General features: G+C 46.1%; 2 protein-coding genes across 6 annotated transcripts in view; one reads left to right on the top strand and one right to left on the bottom strand.

Annotated features, from left to right (window-relative positions):
* Positions 1-2: 2 nt before the first annotated feature.
* Positions 3-23,518, bottom strand: PRR14L (proline rich 14 like). Of its 2 annotated transcripts, none has more exons than XM_033174413.1 (9): positions 23,384-23,518; positions 20,576-21,097; positions 18,794-18,878; positions 10,648-16,210; positions 6,911-6,982; positions 5,693-5,855; positions 4,913-5,019; positions 4,567-4,638; positions 3-3,339 (listed from the first exon to the last, which is right to left on the bottom strand). In XM_033174413.1, exons 1-9 carry the CDS (start codon positions 23,501-23,503, stop codon positions 3,063-3,065), a joined length of 6,981 nt encoding a protein of 2,326 aa, XP_033030304.1. In that variant the 5' UTR covers positions 23,504-23,518; the 3' UTR covers positions 3-3,062. The 2 variants fall into 2 exon arrangements, with proteins under 2 accessions (XP_033030304.1, XP_033030305.1); XM_033174414.1 differs by having other exon boundaries at positions 18,794-18,875.
* The window catches only part of DEPDC5 (DEP domain containing 5, GATOR1 subcomplex subunit), a 49,233-nt gene continuing 49,088 nt past the window's right edge, over positions 23,498-23,642 (top strand). For all 4 annotated transcript variants that reach the window (XM_033174419.1, XM_033174417.1, XM_033174418.1 and 1 more), the window contains exon 1: positions 23,498-23,624. The gene's annotated coding sequence lies outside the window, so the exon portion shown is untranslated. The remainder of the gene's footprint in view (positions 23,625-23,642) is intronic.

Below are 23,642 nucleotides of genomic sequence, written 5' to 3'. Positions count from 1 at the left end.
TGAAATGTTAATTTTTTTATTTCCATAATTTAACATACGAAGAAAGCAAAATTTCAAACTCAGACTACTGGAATTAAAAACAAAAACACCACATAATAATGGCATGACAGGTACAAAAATGTGCAAGTTTCCATTCAGTTTTTATTAATGCAAAAGGCTTAAAGAAGCCATTTCTGAACACTAACCACAAAGCAGTTGGAGCTTCATCAAAGAGCTCTGGGGACGTCAGCCAGACCAGCCTGACAAGGAGACACTCAAATCTAACCACTGGCAGAGATGACCCATGCTCTGTCCCTGGCGATGTTACCTTGCAAGCCCTATCTCCTCCTGGCAGCTGCAGAGGGATTAAATTTTTATGTACTCCTGATTTTGTTCAAGCAGACACAGTCCTCACAAGCCACATTATTTTATTTAAAAAATGATGTTCTGTGTCCCTAAGAGTTTACACCATAGGCTGCCTTGGCTTTTTCCTGACAGGGAATTTTCGTTCAAGTGCTCTGGGTTGAATTTCTTCAATGATTGTACTGAAAACTAAGAAAGGAAAAGAATTCCAGTCCCCACCTTGGAAAGGGCCTTGCCTGAAGGCAGGTTCTCTTGCGGTATGGGCAGCTCCAGAGGACACTTTTCACCAGCCACACTACTGCCACAACCCGTCTACGGGCCCTATAAGAACAGGGGTTAGAGGAACTTGCATCCACACAAAACGACGCCCTTAGGAAGAATCCCAGGGATGGAAGAAAGCCTCTTTCAATGCAAACCATTGTTGGGATTGCCACAGATCCCACCTCGTTACAGGGAAAATTCGGCCTCATTTTCTGGTCAGCTGCAACAGAACAAAGGCAAGAACAGGTCTTGCGTTCCCATGCTGCAGCTTTACAGAAATGCATTCTCAAGCGGAAGCGAACAAAACAGGAGCGGGAAAGAAACCACACCCACACAAAAGACACCAACAACAGACAATTCAAAATTCACAGTGGAGGACATACTCCCGTTCAGAGCACTGACCCTGCCTGGCACTCATGGAACATCAGCTCAACAACGGATTTGGAAATCCCCACATCACAATCTGTCCTGGTGTGCTGTGTCATAGAATCCCACTATGGGACAAAAAATGTATTTTAAAATGTACTTCTAACGATGATTCTATTCAACACATCCAAAATATTGAGACTAGAGATGTTCAGGGATCACCTACCATGATAAAAGTATTATTTGCTAGCCAGGAGCGTCCACAGATTTGCATGCAGTAGCAAACATAACGTCAGTCACATATGGAACTGGCTGTGATATCTAGTCCAACCTTCCCCATAGTGGCAGAACTACAACTCCCATCAGCCCCAGCCAGCATGGCCATATGATACTGGGGATGTTGGGAGTTGTAGTCCAAACCATCTGGAGAGGGTGCCACTTCGGGGTAGGTTGCACCATTAAAAAACGATTCCCAGTTTTCTTATCTTTATCACATTGGGGAAACTATTTCACTTGCCCATACAGATGAGTATGCAGCAGGAATCCAACGGTTGCTTCAGGCACATGTGCAGCAGCCCCCCACTCTCCACTTCTCCAGTTTACAAGCCCAGGGTTTTATCACAGGCAAATGGGCTAACACCTTCTGCTTCTTGCTTCCTCTGATGTGGGGATGGCAGAGAAGCAAGGGCAGCACAGATATTACCCCTGGGCTTGCCCAAGTTACCATCATCGGCTATATTGATTGGATGCCAGAGCAATGCTCATTCTGGAGGTAACAAGAAGGTATCCCAAAGGGGCATTTGAGGTACAGAAAGTGCAAATTTTAAATGAGAAGGAGGCTAGCTATGAGGATTTCAGCCATTAAATCTGGCCCAAATTATAGGCACTGCAGACACACAGCAGCTGCTGTTCCCTACGGAAAATGCTCAAATAAAAATGGGGAGGGGAAGAGTATTCCAGAGCACAGCAATTTCCCAACTGGGCAGGGGGAAGGCTAAGCTTTCCTGAGTGTGGCTATCAATTGTCACTGGCCGTTCACCAGCTTCCACCTGTCAAGACCCAGTACTGTATTACTCGCCAGGCTATACAGACCAGTTGGTGGTTAATAAATTGTTCAACTAGATAAGCTAGGCAATGCTTGGCCCCAAACCTATAATTTTTCAAGTTCAAAAGAGGAGGAATCTAAGAGTCACAGCGTTTGCAGGTGGGGAGAAGGGACGATGCGTTGACGGGGAGGTAACGTAACAAAATGTGGTTCACTTTGCAGCTGAAATCCACTGGTGTGTCAAATGCCGAAAGGTTCAAGTCAGCAAAAGGAACATAGTGGGGAGGGAAAGAGTGGGGCTGAGCTCATGCTACCTGCTATCCCTAATCTCTGGGGGGAATGAACAATTACAGCCAATTCCCAGGGGAACTTCAACCCACAGTGTCCATACACGCATCTTTAAAATGGGTCCACATGCAGCAAACAAAGTACAAAAGTGCAAGTTGTTATGTTGTCGTGGGATCTCCCAGGAGAGACTCTGGCTGACTTGAGACAATTTCGATCAAGAGAGCAGCAGAGGATCCTTGACTGGATACAGAGGATGGAAAAACATCACACGCTGGTTGAAATCTTGTTTCACAAGTGCTGCTTGTGAATAAGCTCTTCCCCCTACTGCCCATTTTACTCAAGCTTTTCGGTCCTCCTAGCCCCTACGACATCTAGGGGTGGGGGGCACAAAAGAGCAGAGTGGCAGAAAACCCAACGAACACATACATTTGGAAGTTCTTTAAATGCTGTTGCCTTTGAAGGTGCATTAGCCTTTAATCTGCCCCACCCATTTCCCCCAGAGGATGTTAAAACAATGATTTTCAGTGAGGCTGGGAGGAGGAACACAGAGCCACCTGGCTGCGTTAAAAGGAAATCAGAAGCTCTCCTCCCCAGTGCTTAATGAACTATCTCTATGGCCATGCCAGACAGGCCCGTAAACAAGAGCTGATCGTCCGGGGATCAGAGCAGAGTGGTTTCATATGGGGAAACTGATTACGTGCCTTTTCAGGCATGCTGGAGCGCTAAAGGACATGGGCCGTTCCCAGCCGCCAGCCCACCCTCAACTGCCTGATGCTTGCTCCTGCTCTTCCTCCTTAGCAAAGAAGCTTTCCAGGTCTGTCAGTTTCTGGATCAAGAGAACGTCTAGCTCTCTTCCACCCAAGGCGGCCTTTTGAGCCCGGGTGGAACCGCCCATCATTTTGACTCGGCTGCGTGCTCTCCTCTTCCGGGGAATGGTGAAATCTTGGAACTCCAAAATCCGCTTCCTCTTTTGCTGGCTGACGGAGATCAAGGAGCCGTTCTTCTCCTTTGGCTCCTCAAAGATGGTCTCCAGACACCTGGGAAAGCCAAAAGGAGTAAGCTTAGAATGTCACTAACTGCATGACATCTCACGGACCACGGGAGTGTCAGGCACAGCCCTGCTCTGAGAGAGAAGGCAACTAGAATGACTAAATAGTGACCTCTGTGATTCTAAGCACCTCAGATCTCTGCCACACAGAGCTAAGCTGTACCTTAAGAGTTTCTAGCCACAAGCCAACCCTTTTTAAGAAATCCAATCGCCATCATCCCGTTGCTAGGACACTTCCCAGGTGGTTTCCTGCTGGCATCTACAGGTGAAACTCGAAAAATGAGAATATTGTGGAAAAGTCCATTTATGTAAGCAATTGTTTTCATTAGCTACTGGAGTTTAATATATGAGATATCTCGCTTTGCATGTCATGAGTCTATGTCAAGCCTTTATTTGTTATAATTGTGATGATTATGGCGTACAGCTGATGAAAACCCCAAAGTTGAAATTGTTAATTTGGGGTTCTCATCAACTGTACGCCATAATCATCACAATTATAACAAATAAAGGCTTGACATATCTCGCTTTGCATGTCATGAGTCTATCTCATCTATTAGTTTCACCTTTTAAGTTGAATTACTGAAAGAAATGAACCTTTCCACGATATTCTAATTTTTTGAGTTTCACCTGTATATATCCAGGCCGAATATCTTCCAAGCCACTCCCTTTGCTCTAAAATTGCAGCCAAATATCAAAGATACAGCCGGGAGGAGGGGTTGAGAAGGGGCTGAACAGAAGCTAAATCTGTAGTACATTTAGACATACAGTCATACCTCGAGTTGCGTATGCTTTACGTTGCGTTTTTTCAGGTTACGAACGCGGCAAACCTGGAAGTGTTTACTTCCGGGTTCACCGCTTCGCGCATGCGCAGGAGCGCTCTATCACATCACGCGCAGGAGTGGTGCTCTATGTACGGACTTTTCGGGGTGCAAACGGATCAGGTCCGTAAGCAGAGGTACCACTGTATTTTTCAGCGTGAAAGTGGGTACGAATACCCTTTTGCACATCACAAAAAGGCAATGTAATTTGTTCTCATTAGCTCACTACTTTATGACTACCCCCAACAACACAGCTCATGAACAAATGAGAGCTATTCGGTTTTCTGTGAATTCTCTTTGTACAGATTAACATGCTGAAACTCAGCTATGGAGGCTTGCTATTCTGTCCCAGGATGGGTCCAGAGAGTGAGCCTTTCCACTGGTATATGTAAACCAACCTGGTTGTAGGGGGAGATTTGTAGTTCTTGTTGGTGTATATTTCTTCCAAACTGAATTCTGTCTTCTTCAATCTGGAAGAATGATAATCGAGATACATCAGAAACAGCTGTAATCCATCAGATCTAGTTACTATTGCGTTTGGTCAGAAGAAGAAGGGGGGGAAAAGTTTAAGAGGCACACCAAAATGTGAGAGATTTGGGGTACAGGTTAAGCACACAAGAAGAGCCCTGCTGGGTTCAGGCCAAGGGGCCCATCTAGTCTGACATGCTGTTCTCAGGGGCTAACCAGATGCCCATGTGGGAAGCCCAAAAAGCAGGAGCCAAGCACAAGAGCATACATTCCTACCTTTTCGGTCGGGGAAGTCCCATGGGGGTGAGGTTTTGATCTGGTTTAGGGATAGTCTTTCGAATCCGGATCTGAGATACTTTCTTTGGCCTCTTCTCCAGTTCAGCCTGGTGAAAAGAAGAGGATTGTGCAATGACAACATGGCTTCAGATGCTACAAGCCCTGAAAGAGAGGCATTCCACCAAGCTAGCCTCTGGGCTCAGGATTATCCCATTTTATCCTCACAGAAATTACGGGAGAGGTTAGGGCAGGGGGAGAGAAATGACATGCACACATGATTTGCCCAAATATATCCTCTGAGATGCACTGCCCGAGGGCAATCTCATTGCCAAACCTGCCCCCCTGTGGCAGCTACTGCTCTGCTGACAGTCCCTCTTTACAATGGCTCACCTACAGACCATAGACCAGCCTTCTCCCAACCTGTGTGGTGGTCAGGGCCGATGGGAGCTGGAGCCTAAAACAGCTGGAGGGCACCAGGTTGGGGAAAGCTGTTGCACACATTGAAAAGTGGCATATTAATTCTTACAAACAACCCTACATGTGATGACAGGGTGAGGAGATACCAGAGCTGAAAGGCAGAGTGGTCTGTTAGAGCCTCCCATTCTTTCCCCACTAGGGTAAATTGAAGATTATTTTTTGCTTCCATTCCCCCCCCCCACCACTAAACATGCTTTCAGCCACGCACATCTTAAACCAAGATATATACCCATCAAGCAATGGGAAGCACCATTCACCCTCCTACCAACTTGCGTACCCGCCTTTCCTCAGGATATCACTCACCTTTTCAAGCTGGCTACCAGTCTTGGGCAACACAGGGACAGGAATGTCCAATTCGTCCAAAGGAAGGACCGGAAATGCAGGCACTGGAAGTCCGAGAGGAGGATGTGCTGGCTCCAGAAGTGAGCAAGATGCACGTAATGACGCAGAAAATGAAGGTTCCAGCCTAGGAGGAGGAGGACAAAAGAGGCAGTGAGTGTGTGGGGGAAAGAACAAGCAAGCTGATTAAGGCCAGGGATTGATGATGGAGACAGCATCAAGATTGGTTCTGGTGGGACAAGTCAGATGGCCAAAGCCAGTGGGGAGCTGGGGATCATGGTCATGGCCGTAGCTTAGCGGTAGATCATCTGCTCTGCATGCAGAAGGTGTAGAGGTGTGTGTGTGTTCTTAATTTATATAATGCTTAATACTAAAATAGGCTTCTCAGCAGCTTTGGAAATACAGTGGTGCCCCGCTAGACGAATGCCTCGCTAGACGGAAAACTCGCTAGACGAACGGCATTCGTCTAGCGGAAGCTGCCCCGCAAGACGAAAAAGTCTATGGGGCTGCTTCGCAAGACGAAAAATGTTCGTCTTTTTTTCCGTTTAGTGGAGCGCGGCTGTCATCGCCGCTTCGCTAGACGAAAAAACCGCTAGACGAAAAAATTCGTAGAATGAATTATTTTCGTCTAGCGGGGCACCACTGTATAAACTCAACTGCACAACATTGTAACATGAACACCCACCACAATAAAACAATCCCAATAAAACATCAAAACACGAAACACCCATGATTAAAATATGCAATGAAATAATTGGATGGTATATAAATACCAACAATAAATACATTTGAAAAAGAGGGCCAACTGGGAGAGCAGAGGCCAAGGATTTAAGAGGCAACAGTGATATATGCACTGAGCACCCTCCTCCAGGGTGTATTAGACTACAACTCCCATCAGCCCTGCCTGCACAGCTGGGAGCTGCAGTCCAAAACAACCTCAAGGGTGCCAGGGTAGCAAAAAGTAATGCTGGGCAGGTATAAGGACATAGGAAGAGTCCTCCTGGATCACGCCAACACTCAACACTTCTAGGGAAGAATTCAGAAACATTTTCCGCAATGACTCCTAATCAGAGACTGACACAGTTTCAGGCAAGGAGTAAAATTGAACTCGAATGGGGAGATCCTGAAGTCAAAGGCTCCTTTGTGTGACAGGGGGTGAGAGGTAGGAAAGCCCCCACTTACCTCACAGAATCATCAGCGACAGTGCTGGGGTCATCCACACACTGGTCAGGCACCTGAGGCAACATGGCAGAGCTGGTTCAGATAAGAGAGAAAGCCACAGAAAAGCAAAAGTTACGAGGTGAATCAGGCAGGAGGGGAGAAAACACTGGGCTCTCTCTCTGTGCTTCCTGGGGCCACGTGTTTTGGAGACCCCTTGACTAGGAGGAAGTGTTTCGGCCTTTGAGGCAGAAGCCAAGAAAATATAAAACAGGAGAGTGCTAAGTTTAGTGTGAAAGGCTGGAAATCATTTAGAGAAGCTCCTGATGGTTTCAAAGTTACTTCTTTTTTTAAGAAAAAGAGCAAGTTCAGAACATCAGCCTTCCTCAACTTCGTGCCCTCCAGCCTACAACTTCCACCAGCCCCAGTAGGCAGAGCTGTTGCTGGCAGAGGCTGGTGGGTTGTAGCCCCAAACACTTGGAAGGCAGCCGGTTGTGGAAGGCTGAAGGAAGTCCCAAAGGAAGCTGAGCGCTAGGGACACCTAAGGCTTCCAATCAAGGCTGTGACCTTTCATTCCCTCGCCTCATCTTACTGGAGCACTTAACTGGAACAGCCACAGCTCCTTTGGAACAATCCCCAGTGGCAGCAGGAGAAAGTGAGAAAAACCAGGGGCAGCAGTCCTGAAAGCCTTTGAATGGAGCAGCCACCATACATGGACTTAAGAAGCCATCCAAGGAGATACTGGAGAGCAGGATAGGGTTTGAAACCGCAGGAGAACTTTTGCAGTTTTGAAATACTGCATCCATTCAGATTGCCCTTTGTGGGTACATGGGGGATCTGGAGGTGGTTTGGGGTGCAGGAGAACGGAAGACAGGAGCAGAGCTTCACCCTTCGGGACTCTGGGCCCACCTACAAGGCAGCCCATGCTTGGTGTGCAGGATGGCCAGAGAGGCCGACACTGGCCTCTGCCAAAATGTGCCAGGAGAACTGGACGAGGATTGATGACGTGTCCTAAGCTGGAAACCTCAGCTGATCCACAGCTATCACTCACTGACATTTTGTTAACATCATCTCACAAAACCACATGTGAAATGGATTCCCAATATTTTTTAGCCCTTTGTCCTTAAGTTATTATTTTAAACCGTGGCACAGTGACAATATTTGTACATTTCGTCTTTTCTACAGGTTGCAGAACCACCCTCAGTTCAGTGACGTAGGAAGGCAGCATACAAATTAAAGACCAGAGCCTCACACCAGCATCTCTTCCAAGCCTGGAAGTAAGGTTGGGGAGGCCCCAATGCATTAAGGCAGACTCCCTCACAGCGTCTACAGAATGCTCCCCACAAAGAGGCCCTCCAAGCACCAACCTTGTCCAGGCACAGAGGTTTCTGTTTTCCTTGGCATTTGGACATATCCACCGATATTATATTGTTAAAAATGGGGTGGCTTTTTTAAAATAAAAAAACCCCACATGGTTGTGCAATTTTATTACTGTATTTCTTACTTGCATGCCAACTGCTTCAGGACATTTTAGTGGGAAGCAACATATGGATTTAATAAACCTTAAAGCTGAACTAATTACTGCAGAGCTAGGGGAAAGGGGTGGGAAGCCTCATTAACAAAGGCTCTTTTGCGCTCAGACTTGCCCCAAACAGCCCCTCACTGCATGGTGAAGGTTTTTTTCTTTAAAAAATGAATGGTTCCGGTGCAACTTGCCCTCGGATATAGCCATGAGAAGCACAGGACGCGATGAAACGCCTTCAGTGCCTGGGTGTTCCTTCTAAGCTTTGGCTTGACCACTGCGGGGTTCAGCCGGGGTGGGGTGATTCCCTCTGCCAACCTGCTTCGTACACAGAGGGTGAGATAAAGCAGTAGAGCAGATCTCTCGGTCTTAAAAGGGGCTGCCTCTTTCCAAGACATCAAAAAGGGGGGGAGCAACCCACGGTACCTTGCTTTTAGCAAAAGGGTGTGCAGGAAACTGCTCCACAATCTCCACTATAAGGTCAACAATTTGGGATGTGGGGAAGTCAGAGGAGTGATAACACACAGTTAAATCCAGCACTCTCTGTCCCTCCAAAGCGGGACATTTCGCAAGATGGCCTCACAATGATTCTGTATTTTGTTAGAATTGTATTTTATCAGCTCAGGCAGCATTCTTTCAGAACATGACACAAGCGCCTTCATTTGATAGTAAGAGAGTTACAGATAAAACTCACTTCTTACATTGAACCTCCCAACTTGCTTTCTATATGCTGAACATTGTCAGAATCTTGACAAGTACACAAGATTAAATATTTGTGGAAGGACACAGTTTGGGGGCAAAAGTTCTTGTTTTGTATGTAGAAACACCGGGATATCATCCCAGGAACCTGGCTCTTATGCAGGACGACTACTTAAAAATATGCTTTAATAATCTCCCAAACCTTACAGCAGCCTGGTGACTCCTAGATGTTTGGACCGCAGCTCCCATCTGCCCCAGCCAGCACAGCAATGCTGGGAGTTGGACGGTACCCAGAAGGCAGAGGCTGCTGCCTTAGAACCACAGCAAATCACATCAGAAAATGCTGTGCTTGAGAGTTCCACTTGGTATAAAACAGCTTCTTCACATGTTCTGCTAAACCCGTTTTAAAAACAGGTCAAGGAAGGCGAAAATATCTATTTTTAGAGCTTGGTTAGTTCTTAAAGTTCCTCTTTTGCAAACCAACAGGTAACTGAAATTGTCTCACAGCTGAGCCATATGCAAAAGGTTTATTTCCTCCCAGTAGGCATAGCAATTGACTGCTTTATCTATTTTTATTTGTGGCCACTGAAAGCACAGAATCGGCATTCTGTTAAGCAAACCTACAAGGTATTTCCTTTGCTTGACAGAGAGAAGCAGCAAGTAAGCCCCTAAAGGGCGAGGTGGTGAAGTGAATTATTTAATTTTTTTCAGAGGAGTGGGGCAAAAACCCAACTTAATAATTTTAGATCACACCCCACTGCCTTAGAATTACAAAAGCCACAAGCTGAAGAAAGAATACTACTTCAGCTTCCTCTGTTTAATTCTGTTTTTCATTCAGTTAGTCAACATTTCCTGCTGAGTTTTGGTGATGCCCATGGAGCAACATTTACTTACAAATCCCCCATGCTATCCTGCTCAAAGCTCTATATCTGGGACGCATGTGGGTTGTTTTCAGTGAGGGCAAACAACTACAACTCTCATCAGCCTCAGCCAGCCCAGGTGAGATGGGAGTTGTAGTCTAGGGCAGCTGGAAGGCTGGGAAAGTCTGGCCTGCAGGACCCATTATGGAAGTCCAAAGTCTGTGCTCCGTAGTTCCGGGCTCTGAAACCTCTCCTACCTCACACCTCCGGGAGCTCTGCCACCAGTTTCTCACCTTTCCGCAATATATATTCTGGCACGTGGTGTGGGGTGTGTGGCCGGGAGGGGAGAAAAATGAGAGTTAGTGGAGCAAATAAACCAACCAAGCCTGGCTCTGCTCCAGCTGACAAGATGGCGCTCTGCAGGGGAGGCATCTGGAGTGAGCAGGTTTCGCCAACGGCAGCCACACACACATGCAAGGTGGAACGTGAGCCCCCCCCCCAACCTCCTGCAGTTCCTAATGCTGTGCTCCCCTCCCTCTGCAAGAGACAGAAAAGTACATAGAATCCTAAGAGTTGAAAGTGACCCAAAGGGCCTTCTAGTGCAACCCCTTGCAATGCAGGAATACACACACACAGCCGCACAGATGGGAGTCTTGGAAATAAGGGGGAGGGAGCTTTACCTGTTCCCGAAGCCCAGCCTGGTGGTCGCAGAAGTGGCTGGCCGCCACTTGCAGCGCTTGGAATGGAGAGGAGTGAATTCGGAGGGACGGTTGGGAGGACCGTGCTGGCTCCATATGGACAGAACTCGACCCAGCGAATAGGGCAAGGAAGAGAAGAGGTCAGCTGACGCAGAAGCGGAATGTCTTAACCCCTTCAAGCCCTGGGCGAGCTGAAGTGCAGCCAGATTCTGGACCGCTGGGAGGCGGCTGGTGAGGCTCCTTCTTCGGGTCCAGATCCGATAGCAGCCGGGGGAATAGAGGGCCAAGACGGTGTGGAGGCCAAATGGGGGGCAGCCTGCCCTCCTCCGCTGTGTCGTGATGGCCTCGCTTTGCCAGCTCTTTGCCGCACTGAGAGAGGCCAGCGGTGTGGCGGTGTGCGACTCAGCAGGGGCCCAGGCATCTCTCTGGGCTGGTGCAACACCGAGGCAGCTTTGAGGCAGAAGGAAAGAAAAGGTCCACTTGGAAGGCTGGAAGCCGTGGGCCTCCCCCAGAGCCAACCGGTGGCTGTTGCTAGGGTCGTTGTGCAGTGCTGTCAGCCCCGGGAGGTTCCTCGCTGGGCAGGAGTCCAATTTTATATGGAAAGTCACAGGGAAGACAGGGGCACTGAAGGCCAGGGGGGAGTTATTATTGCCCAGTTCCAAAAAGAACAGGTTGGTCAACTCCAGGGGATAAAGTGCCAAAGATTGAGAGGTGAACATTTTGAAGCCGCAGCTGCTGCCTTTAAACCATGGAGAGTTGAGCTTCAAGTCCACGCAGGAGAAAACTTCCAAGAGCTTCTTATGTCTGAAGTGGCTGTACTTTTCAGGGACAGAGAGAAGCTCTGTAGAGCCCAAGAGCTGGTTGCGCTTTTGAGGGTTTCCCGGCAGTGCCAGCAATTTGTTAGCCAACGCTGACAGCTTCCTCAAGAGCGCCGGGTCTTTGGTAAGTTTGCTAAGCCTGGGGCTGTCCAGCAAGCTGCTTTGGCTGCCTTGTCGCTTTGGCATTTGGTCCCTGACTGTGCCTTCTCCTTTGTTTCGTGTGACAGTGAGCTTTGGGGCAAAACAGACAGAATCTGTGAGCTGGCACTCAGGCTTTAGAACAATCGCAGAGGGATTCCTGAAGGAAACAGAACCTGCCATTAGGTGACTTCTTCTTGCTGTTCTGAGCTGGTCCGGCCTAGAAATCTTGACACAGGCTTTTCCCAGCTGCCTCCTGAATGGAAGAGGTGATCTTATTCTGCGCGTGCATCTGAGGGAACTCCTGCTTCCATCGTAACTAAAGTGAAAGGCTTGTGGCAACATGCAGAAGACTACAAGGACAGGACTGTCATTGGTGGCTGATGGCCGGCTTTGGCTCCTCAAACTCCCTAGGCTTTGGCTTTTGGCCTCTAGGTAGTCCAACCCATCAAAGTCCTCGGCTCTCTTTGGCCTTTTCCACCCCCTGAAAGTGCTGCCAGGACTTCCATTCTCACTGACCTCAACTCCACTCCCCGAAGCAAAAGCATGGTAAGAACTGCTTAAAGGTGGTGCAAGGCAGAAGAATCTCCGTTTCAAGAGGTTTCTGGATTTCACCTTCACTTTAGCTCTTTCGCCTTGAACAACCGCACCACAGGAGGCAACAGGCAGAGCTGGAACTTCCTCAGCCTCCGCTTGCAAGGGTTTATGGGTAAGCATCAGACAAACACCTGATTCTGAATCTCTCGCCTTCTCAACCGGTATTTCAATGACCAAGAGATCTTCCAATGGCTTCTTTCCGTCTCCTGCTGGCTCCTGGGTGACCTCTGCAGCCTGCCAGCTTCTTCCTTGACTGCTGAGGCATTTGGGGGAAGCTTCTAACTTATGACCACCTGAAGAAGGACAAGGCAGGAGGCTGCTGCAAAAGATTTCCGGAGACAGTCTTGTGGAAAGTAAGCATTTAGTTTGCAAAGCATAATGCACGTTCTTTAAATGCCGTCGAGCAACAACGGTTGGCTTTGATGGATCTCTGATTCTGCGAAGCCTGGGGTTGTCCAGCAATCTGCTAAGTTGCAAAATGTGCTCAGGCAGGGGAACAAAAGAAGGCTGTGTGTGTATTTCAATCTTGAATGGGAATACAATTTCTTCTCGCCCTGCAGAAAACCTCAAGCCTTGCAAGAGAGCTCCGGAAGAATCTTTAATGCCTAGAGGGTAAACTGTTACCTCTGTTTTCTCAGTGGGCAGATTGAGGGCTCTCTGGTTACCTTCCAAAGACTGTTTCATCTTCTTTGAGGGGTCAGGACTGTCGGAAATAACTGGTATGTCTTTTACTACTTCCGCTCTTCGCTTGGTACCTACTGCACATACGGACATTTCCTTGCTATCTAGAGGAGAATCTCTGGGTGTAATTTCTTTAACAGGACAGCTTGCCTCTTCATTCTCTGAATTTAACAGGTTAACATGATGATAACATAGTCTACTAAGAGAGAAGCTCATTGTTCCAGGGTGTTCTTTGGGAAAAGGACAACAGCGACTACGTGGATAAAAAGACAGAGATGTCCATGGATCATCTTTCTGAGACAAGCAGATGGCTGGATTCTGAGCAAGCTGCACCCCGAAACATATACTTGCCAAAGTAGGCACTTCTTTGTTCTCCAGCGGCTTTGAACACCCTCCCTCCATACTTTTCTGACAGTTTACAGAGTTTCTCTGGAAAAACATTTGACTAGGAGATGAGGCAGGCCTACTGCTGCACTGTAAGAATGCTTTTTCATCTAGCACCTCGCAAGGACTCCTGCTGACTGCCCCAGAGGCAGATTCATCAGTTGTTGCTTGAGAAGCCTGATCATTAACAAACCCTATTGACCTCAGAAGTTCAGAACAACATTCTGAATGCGAGTCGACACTTTTCAGTTCTATGGACTCTTCTTTCAATGGATCGCCAAGAGATTCTGACACCATTTTAACAGATGAGCAACTGCCTAACGTAGTTTGCTGAAATGTTTCTTGAACACTCTTTTCTTCTATTAAAAGCAACGGAACTGGAGCTTTGCCGTGGCCCCTCTCCGAGCACAGAGAGTTGTTCCGATTACAGTCAACAGATTTTTCAGTGTCTTCACTTGAGGTCACAGCCTGCAGAGCGTGATCCACCTTTTGCTTCTCTGAGGACATCAAGGGAGGCTGCTGGCATTCTGAAACATCATTTTCTGGGGATTCATTTTTCTGATTCAACAAAACCAGTCTATTAAAAGGAGGATTCTGATGTGGAAAGGGCTGGACTTTTGTCTGACAGATTGTTTTCCCTGGCTGACCTGGATTGTCAGCACATAAATCCTCCAAGGGCAAAAAATCAGGCTGCTGATCTGTGTGACCTGGGAAGTTGGAGTGCATGGCAATCTTCATACTGGAGGGTTCAGGTGCAAAGGAGGAAGAGGAGTGGTGGTCTTGATGCTGCCTTTGTTTTTCCTCACCTTTGTCTTGTACAAGTTTGCCAAGTTCAAGGCAGTTCGCTTTGCCAAAATCTCTGTAATCTGCCAGTTTCTCATCTATTCCATTTCTCCAACTCTCTCCACATGTTTTTACACTTTCAGCTGCTCCCATTCCATCAGATTCGGCCACCAGCGACGCTTTACCTAATTCTGGGTTTGAATCTGCAGGGAAGACACTGGTGTCAACTTCCAACGCAACGTGTGACTTCACAGAAATATCGTTGCCGTCAGACCTCTGATTTCCAGCTGCCACATCTGAAGCTTCAGGACAAGCTGCATCCCAGATTCTTCCAGCATCATCTGAGTCATCACAGGGATGAGGGTCCCCCGTCTTAACAACACTGCCAGGCTCCTCGGGAGGGACACCTTCCCCGGCAGATGCAGAAGAGTGACTTGCTTTCAGTCCATCACATTCTTCACTTCTGCTTTTGAGAACACTGTTGCCGTCAACATCATCATTAGCAGCTAAGCAGATACCTCCCGACGAGGTGCAGCAAGTCTCAATGGCAGAAGACAGGTCGTCCATGCATGGGTTCCCAGGACTATATGCTTCGATTTGTGCCATTTCCTGATCAGCTGGCTTCTGCGCTGTATCCTTCAGCACAAGGCCTGTGCTTTTCATGGATGCTTCCCTTGTTGTAATACAACTCCCAGCATTTTGACTTGGCGATGGTGACTCTTTCTTGGTGTGAAGTACGAAGCTGGCGCTCTGCAGCTTCAGCTCTGCAGGGAATTCTTCTCTGGGCAAGCTGTCTAGTGACCCGGTGCTGTTTAAATTCCTCTCGGTTTGCTGGGCAGAGGAGTAATTGTCACAGAGTTGAACAGTTGAGGGTTTTTCTTCTGAGTCAACATCTGCTATGGTGGTAGCACACAGGTGTATAGTTGAAGGACTCTTTTGGATTTCTGTCTTTGGACCACTGTGGGATCCCATCTGTGGTACATGTTCACCTAATCTGGAGCCACAATCCAAAGAGTCACGACAGGTGGGATTTGAATCATTGCTTGTGCTGCAGCTATTCTGAATGCACCCAACGTTTCCCACTTCCACCATGAGAGACCTGTTTTCTTCTCCCCCAGCAGCCATGCTTATGTCACTAGAAGCACATTGATTATGCTTATCCTTTTGGATGCTGTCAACCTCTATAGAGGCCAGTCTTAAGCCATCTTCTGGATGTGCAGGTGAAGAGGGAAACGTGTTTTTGGCCACTGAAGATGATTCTGCAAAGCTGTTTTCCCGTGGCTGAGAATTTTCTTGTATGTCTTTCCAGTAGCATTGAACAGCACCCCCTTTCTGGATTTCAACAGCTGCCTCACAGGTCAAACTGTAAGAGTGGTCCATATTTTGAGCGTCCACCTCCTGTTCTTGGTTGCTTTCGCTGGACATCTCTTCACTGCTGCACACTGGGGACAAAGTTTCATCTGTATCCGGCTCAGAGGCCCATTCTTCCAGCAGCTCAATTTTTTCACAGCTCCTCAAGTCTTCCTCCTGCATTTCACAGACAAGTTCGAAAGCATCCATGTTCTCTTCCCACAGTATGTTTCCAAGCTCCAAATTGCCTTCCAAGTGATGTCCTGAAGCTTCAGGGGCTGAATTTGACAGCTGAGCAGCAATGGTAGTCCCACTTTGCAAAACTGGAGAAGAGCTACTGTCATTGGGCAAGTTTGTCTTATCCTGCATGGAAGCTGGATCACTGTCAAGGATTGGGTTCGCTTCCGCATCTCGATTAAGGGACTTTTCTCCTGCAGCTCCTGAGCTAGGAAGGATACATTTCGTTGCTGACAAAGCAACATGGGAGATCAGAGCTTGACAATTCTCTTCTTCTTTGTCTTCCTGCAGCAGCTCTCTTGCTGAAGCATCATTCTTGGCGCTCACAGATTCTAGAGAGACTAAGGTGTTGCTTCCTGAAACCTCAACTTTGGCCATGACTGTGTCTACCTCTGAGGACTCACTGCTCTCAGGTGGGACACCTGCAACCTCTCTGGCGCTGCGCTCGCCTGCGTGACTAAACAGCCCATCAGTCCCCTTCGCCTTCATACCTTGTGCTTCTTGCAGGAGGTTTGACAGATTTTCAGGGGTCACCTGCACATTTGCTTGGCTTTCTTCTGCACAAAAGAGAAAAGGGGAGGGGAGGAATTAATGTGCTACATGCCTTATTCATCCATTTCTTTAGTACTGGAAGAATAAGGTTATAAGCAAACTTAGCTGTAAGCAGGGAGGATAAAAATCAATTATTTTTTTAAAAAATTAATCAGCCTTTTTTATTTAAATTGGCTTTTTTTGAAATCAGATTTTTTCAGGGTGGATAAAAATCAATGCTTTTTTTAAAAAAATGGATTTTTTTACTTAAATTGGATTTTTTTTTATTTAAATTGGATTTTTTTAAATAAAATGCTTTTTGAGGAAAATATATTACCATCCAAAGGTAACTCAATCATGAAATAAAGATTAGTTTTTTTAATTATGTAGAATAAGGCTGTATATGTTTAATTTTTGGGGTAAATAAATTCCATTAATCCATTCACAATGTCATTTATGCTCTTCCAGAGGTTTTTGTAAAATTATTGGGCAGTTTCTCTGCCCGATAACAGATGCTTGGTTTACTTTTGCAGTTCTCAAAACTGCAATTTGACTCAGCAGAGATCACATGCCTCTTCTTCACAGCAAAAATGTTTTAACATGAACAGAGTTGAGAAAAAGACCTTAATCCTATTGTTCTACAAACCTATGAATACAGAAACAACCCCTTCAGTGTTAAGTTTCAAGAAGTTCAGTGAATAGAATAGAAACAATATTTTTCTGATTGTTTGGAGTGGAATGGATCTAATAAATCTATTTAAATTGCTTTTATTAAGGTAATGATTATTTTTCTCCTTCCTAAGTACAACAGAAAAGTTGTCCAAATATGAATGATTAACCTATTAAACTGGGGATAAAAAAACTAATATGAAAAGTTGCTATTCTAAAAATTTTCATCTACTTGCATATTAAAGTTATACCAGCAAGAATAGTCTTTATGTAGAAAACTGTGATTTAAATCAAGCCTTACTGACTAGTGATTTAAATCATGATTTAAATGAGTTTGGTTTAAATCAAATCCACCCTGGATTTTTTGATTTAAATTTGATTTTTAAAATAAAATGCTTTTGGAGGAAAAATCTTTCTAAAGATAGTTTTCTATTTAAGATAAATTATAGTCCAAATGCTATTCATCAGGAAATAAGGATTTGTTTTAAGTTTTTCATATGTGCTAAGTTCTTTTAAAAATTCTTTAACCACACCAGTTAACAAACATGGATACATATGCTATAACATTATTGGTTTAATTAAATAAACTGTTTAAATTGTTATTAAGGAAATTATTATTTTTCTCCTTCCAATAAAGTACAGCAGAAAAGTTGTCCAAATATAAACAGTTAACTTATTGAACCTCACAATAATTTCATAATTATCTGTCTATGTATTTCTAATAGTATAACCAAATCAATAATTTCTGATATACTGTAAAAACTACTCTGAAAATTTGTTATTCCAAAAATGAAACCTTCCTCTGGTTGTAAATATTAAGATGGTACCAGCAAGAATGAGTCTTTCTGTAAAAAAAATGATTTGAATCAAGTGGGATATAAATGCAATAAATAATTAGTAAGTAAATAATACTCAACAGGTGACCTGAGATGCAACAAGAGCAAGATAGCAGAGGAAGCAAATAACCAGTTCACAAGTAACTAATAGCCAGACCAGATCAACCCATTTTCTTGACTTCTTAACCCTGGCCTAACTGGTTCACACAGAAAGGACTGCAGGGTCCTTTCCTTTGCTCACTGAGTCCTTTCACTGAGCAACAGTATTCGCTCCAATTTATTCCAAGGTACCCACATGTTAATTCTGACAATGAAAGTCAAAAACCTGACAGCACAACTACTCAGGCCTTTTAGAGACAAATGCGATCTCAGCTGGGGCTGGCCCACAGGCTCTCTGTTAGGGCTAGAACTCTGAGGAGGTTCTAGAATTCTGACTGGCACCACTTTGTTTGTGACGAGGATTAAGGGTGAAACCATCTCCAATCTCTCTCGCCTGGTGTTAACATCATAGATCAGATACTGCCTTTTGCAGATTAAACAAAGCGGGACCCCACAAAAGGGTTACGGAGCTTAAATCTCTAGTGGGCACATTTATGAGCCCCTCCTCCACTGTTTGGCCTCAACGGGTATTAATAAAGGATATACTGGCTCTGAACACAGAAGTTCTCCATTTAGCCAGAGAAATGGGTAAATTGAAGCTTTCTCTCAGGAGGGAAAAAGAAGGCAAGTTACCTATTGTGTGAAACAAAATGATGATTAAGACGGTGACCTGGATGGCGAACAGTATTTCTGGAAAGCATTGAAATAAACTGCTTTCCTTGTAAGGGAGATGCAAAACCATACCCAGGTATGCAGTGGGTGACCATAAGGAAGCACTTACTGCCCCGGTCAACGTGATCAATGGTCAAACACCCTCCCATTCTCTGATCGTGAGGCAAAAACCATGGCAAGCTTTAAACACCTCCTAAAAACCCATCTTTTAAAGCAGGCATTCCTGGGCTCACGCTGTTTCATTTTATTATTTATAGATATTCAAACTGATTCAATCCAAAATGGATTATCCAGGCAAGGAGAAACAGCTTGGCCAAACTAATTTCTGTGTACCTGGGTTCTTCTGCAAGCCTGCTGCTTCAACATTGGAAGGGCTTGGAAGAAATCCTCTTCCCATGTGGGTTAGCCAAGGTTCCTTCTGAAACAAAAACACACACAATGCCAGCCATCAAAGCAGCAGCAGCAGCAGAGTCAGAAGGGATTAATTATTACTTCCCCAAACCTTCCCCAAGCAGTGCAGGTGTTAAGTCTGTGGAGAAAATCTGTCTCTGGATATTCTTCATTAAATGTGCTAGATTGTTTCGTTCTCCACACTTATTTTGTGCTACCAATCCGCTGGCACCAACCTGCCATGGATAGATAGCCCTGCTTTACCTTTTATTCTACTAATAATCGCATTACTGATTTTTAGTTTCTGATTTTTACGAAATATTTGCACCAATGTTTACGCTCACCGCTTGGATATTTTGACAATAGCGAAGAACTAAACAAACAACTGTCTGCTCTTTTGAAGGAAGGGTTGTGACTGAGTGGTAGAGCAGTTGCTTTGCATGCAGAAGGTCCCTGGTTCAGCCTTCAGCACCTCCAGGTAGGGCTAAAAACATTCCCTGCCTGAAACACTGGAGAGCTGCTGCCAGTCAGTGTAGACCAGGGGTGTCCAAAGTTTTTTCAAAGAGGGACAGATTTGATGAAGTGAACATGTGTGAGGGCCGATCAGAGTTGTTGAGCTTTTTTTAGGATTGCAGTTGTTGAGCTTTTTATTGGGTTGCAGCTGTTGAGCTTTTTTTTGGATTTTACCCCAGGAAATAAACTGCCACAGAGGCCGGATTAAACCGACCGGCAGGCCAAATTAGGTCCCCAAAACGGACTTTGGACATGCCTGGTGTAGACACAGAACTAAAGTATCCATCAGAATGGAAACTTTTAATACCACACCACCACCAAATGGATTCCAAGAAGGAGGTGCCATTTCCTTCAGAGCAGTATGTTTGCACAGGGACAAGATACAACAATTCCCTCATCTAAACCCTTCTGTTCTCTAAGCTGTTGTTTCCTTGACATGTCTACTGCATTTGAGCTAATTTTATTTGTTTTTAAGAAGCCAGTTCCCATTTAACATGCAGAGTGGTCCTCGGATGAAGTATAACACTAGCTTCATACCTTACAATACCGGTATTTTAAAAAGTAACTTGTTATGAATTTTAAACAGACATAAGAGCAAGGCTAGTTCACAAGGCTAGAACAAAGAAACAAGAATTCTGAAAGGAAAATGGGAAAGAGAAGGTGCTGTTTTATACAACAATGAATCATAACAAAACACATTTTTCCACTAGCTGTAGATTTTATATTTCAAGACGTTCCATTAATAGTGGCAAGCAATATAACTTCATGATTTAATGGAAGAGGACACCCAGTAATTCACACAGGCTGCAATCCTCACTAACTACACCCACTGACCTAGGAACTCAAGTGGGCAGAGGTGGGTTATTCTGACAGGTATAGGAACGCAGTCAACATTTGATTAAATACATGCAGCAATTCTAAACCCGATATCAGCCTGTACAACATCTCCAGTATTTGGAACCATTCCATTTCTAAATCCTCTGTATCTTGTTGGGGGCCGATCTAACACAATTGCTATGTAAAGGTTCTCTTCCAACACTGACACAACAGGCAGATCCCAAAATCTTTCCCCATCTTAACTTAAAGATATTTCCCCACACATCTCTTTTCCAGAGAAGTGTCATGTTAATCTCTTGCAAAATAGAGGTGAAATAGAGGCTAACAGATTTATTACGGCCTTCAAACCAACACCAAATGGCCCCTGATTCTTACCTCTCTTAAGCAACATATTTCCTTTGAGGCTAAATAAGACTGTGCAAGGCCTTCCTCCTCAGCAACACTCCCCAATTCCTTTGTCCCTCCCGTGTCTTCCCTTGAATGTTGGTGACAAGGGTCCAACTCCATCACATCCTTTTTTGGGGTATCATCACCCTCAGCCAGATCTCTGGCTTCTGCAGGCTCTTGAGGAAGCAGATCCATCAGCCCAGGGCAAGAGGCTTTGCCTGTGCAATCCAGCCTTTCAGCAGAGTCCTGAGAACAGATTTTCAACCCATGAGTCCGGTGGGGCTTGGATGACAAACTGCTACATGACAGCACAAAGGTTGATGCTTCAGGTTTAGCATCAAGTGCAATGGTGGGATCCGACAGAGCTGCAAGGTCAGTAGAGAGGGTGACTGGCAGACTCGTGTAGAGTTCTTGCACCACAGCAGACATGGAGGAGCTGAGAAGGTTAAAATGGCTTTTTTCCAAGGACTCCACACTGGCAGTGAGCATCAGGACAGTTGGACCAGCCACCTTTCACAAGGGAAAAAGACAAGTGAGCAGAAATAATATTAGAAGAGCCCCATGGATCAGGCCAACCACCCTTTAGTCCAGCATCCTGTTCTCACAGTGGCTAACCAGATACCTATAGGAAACCCACAAGCAAGACCCAAGCACAAGAGCACTCTCCCATCTTGTGGCTTCCAGCAACTGGTATTCAGAAGAATTGCTGCCTCTGACTATGGAGGAAGAGCATACCCATCACAGCTGGTAGCCATTTGTCTAACCCTCTTTTAAAGCCATCGAGGTTGGTGGAATCCATCACTGCCTCCTTTGGGAACAAGTTTTATAGTTCAAATATGTGCTTCGTGAAGAAGTACTTTCTTTTACCTGTCCTGAATTACCCTACATTCAGCTTCATGTCCACAAGTTCTAGTGTTATGAAAGAGGAAGAAAAACTTTTCTCTATCCTCTTTCTTTCATGCAAGGCAAGGTGAACCATCACCACAATACCATGCCTTTATCCAACGTCTGTTTTTCCAGGCTGCTAATGATCAAGGCCAGGGGTCAGCAACCTTTTTCAGCCGTGGGCCGGTCCACCATCCCTCAGACCATGTGGTGAGCCGGACTATATTTTGAAAAAAAAATATGGACGAATTCCTATGCCCCACAAATAACACAGAGATGCATTTAAAATAAAAGGACACATTCTACTCATGTAAAAACACACTGATTCCTGGACCGTCTGCGGGCCGGATTGAGAAGGCGATTGGGACGCATCCGGCCCACAGGCCTTAGGTTGCCTACCCCTGATCAAGGCCTTTATTATGGCCTACCCCTGATCAAGGCCTCCATTATGGCACAAACTTCTCACCCCTGCTGCCTTGTCTTCTTGCTCCAACTGATGAACCCCTCCTCTAGAAGCAGCTCCTTCCTCACATTCCATCCTGAAATTCCCACCTCACTTCACCCAGCTTGGGGCATTTTATCTACTAGAGGAGGAGGAGTAGTGGGGAGAGAAAGAGAGAAGGATTTGGGGTGGAAATGTTTGGGTTCTGATTCAAATGTCTCTGGAGTTCTAAGGCACTCAGGATTCCCCACTCACTTCAAGACTGGGGGAGGCTCAAAAGGCGATGGACCTGAACCACCTTCAGGGAGGAACCATAGCACAATAGTAGAGCATCTATCAATGGCCATAATGAATATGCTCCATCTCTATGGTAAGAGGCCAAAATGCTTCTGATTGCTAGTTACTGGAAAACATAGGATGGGAGAGGGCTCTTGTGTTTGGGTCCTCCTTGCTGGTTTTCCTTTGGGGCATCTGGTTGTTAACTGTAAAAACAGGAGGAGGGAACAATCCTTAGTCCTGATCCATCACTATCTCCTTATGTCCTTATCCCTGGCAGGTGCAAAACGCCCCCACCTGAGACCTTGCACAGCCACCAGGCAGTGTCAACAATACTAAGATAGAAAGACCAAGGCTCTGACTTTGTATAACTCAGCTTCCTATGTTCCTTTTAAATTCGGCCCTTCATTCAGAACTATGAGGACAAGAATCTATTTTTGTGTACCCACCCTTAAGTTCCGTGGCAGAGCATCTACTCGGCAAACAAAAGTTCTCAGCTTTAATCCTCAACAACACCTCCGGTCTGGGCTTCGAGAGACCTACCCATCCCAAGAAACCCCCGGAGAACCACTGCTGCCAGTCCGTGCCAACAATACTGAGGTAAACAGACCAATGCTCTGCCTCTGCAGAAAGCAGCTTCGTATAATCCTGCTGAAATCTCTTCTCCGCAGCTACTAGTGGTGCAAGAGCCTTGTCGGATTTTCTACCTGGTTGCTCTTAGCTGACTAAGCCCTCCTCCGCCTAGGGGCACACGCCAAGGCCCAGAAAGCTGCCCTGAAAAAGCTCCCTTTTCCCGGGAGGCTCGCCAAAGCACTTTCGGTGGGCGAGTTCAGGATGGGACCCTCAGCCCCATCACAATATTCAGTCACTTATTATCCAAGGGTTTCCTAGCGACCTACCATACATTTAAAAACATAAATAAATTACATAATAAAAAAGAAACAAAACATCCTCCACAGGAGGAGCCTGAGTGGGGGATGACCCCAAAAGTCTTATTAGCTAATTAACTAATTAAGCCCCCACCCCGCCCCGCCTCGAGTTGTTTATGCCATGCTGGAGCGAAGGCGGGGTATTGGGGGCGCCTCCAAACTCCCCCCCCCCTCCGCATTACTATTCCAGGGCCTCCACTCGCCCTCGCCCCCTCGGGTGGGGGTGGGGGCTCCGCCCCGGCGTCTTTTTTTCTTCTTCTTCACCTGAGCGCTGCTCCGCAGGCCGCAGCCGTCTCCGCTCCCTCCGACATCGCGCCGCTCTCTACCCTGCATCTCTATGGGCCGCGCCGCTTCCTCATCCGGGCAATCAACCTGCGCCACCATAGAGAGGGAGTCGGGCGGAAAAGCGCGCGAGGCTCCCGGATGAGGAAATCAAAAGGGAGCCCAGGCGCGTGCGCTTCCTGCGGGGAGCGGGTCCGCCACGCCCCCCTCTCCGGTGCTGTGGGTAAGTGTAGCACGAGAG

This window comes from Lacerta agilis, chromosome 17 (genome assembly GCF_009819535.1).
Source record: "Lacerta agilis isolate rLacAgi1 chromosome 17, rLacAgi1.pri, whole genome shotgun sequence".
Classification (NCBI taxonomy): domain Eukaryota; kingdom Metazoa; phylum Chordata; class Lepidosauria; order Squamata; family Lacertidae; genus Lacerta; species Lacerta agilis.
The sequence above is the reverse complement of the archived record's forward strand: the minus strand, read 5'-3'. Positions and strand labels throughout refer to the sequence as shown.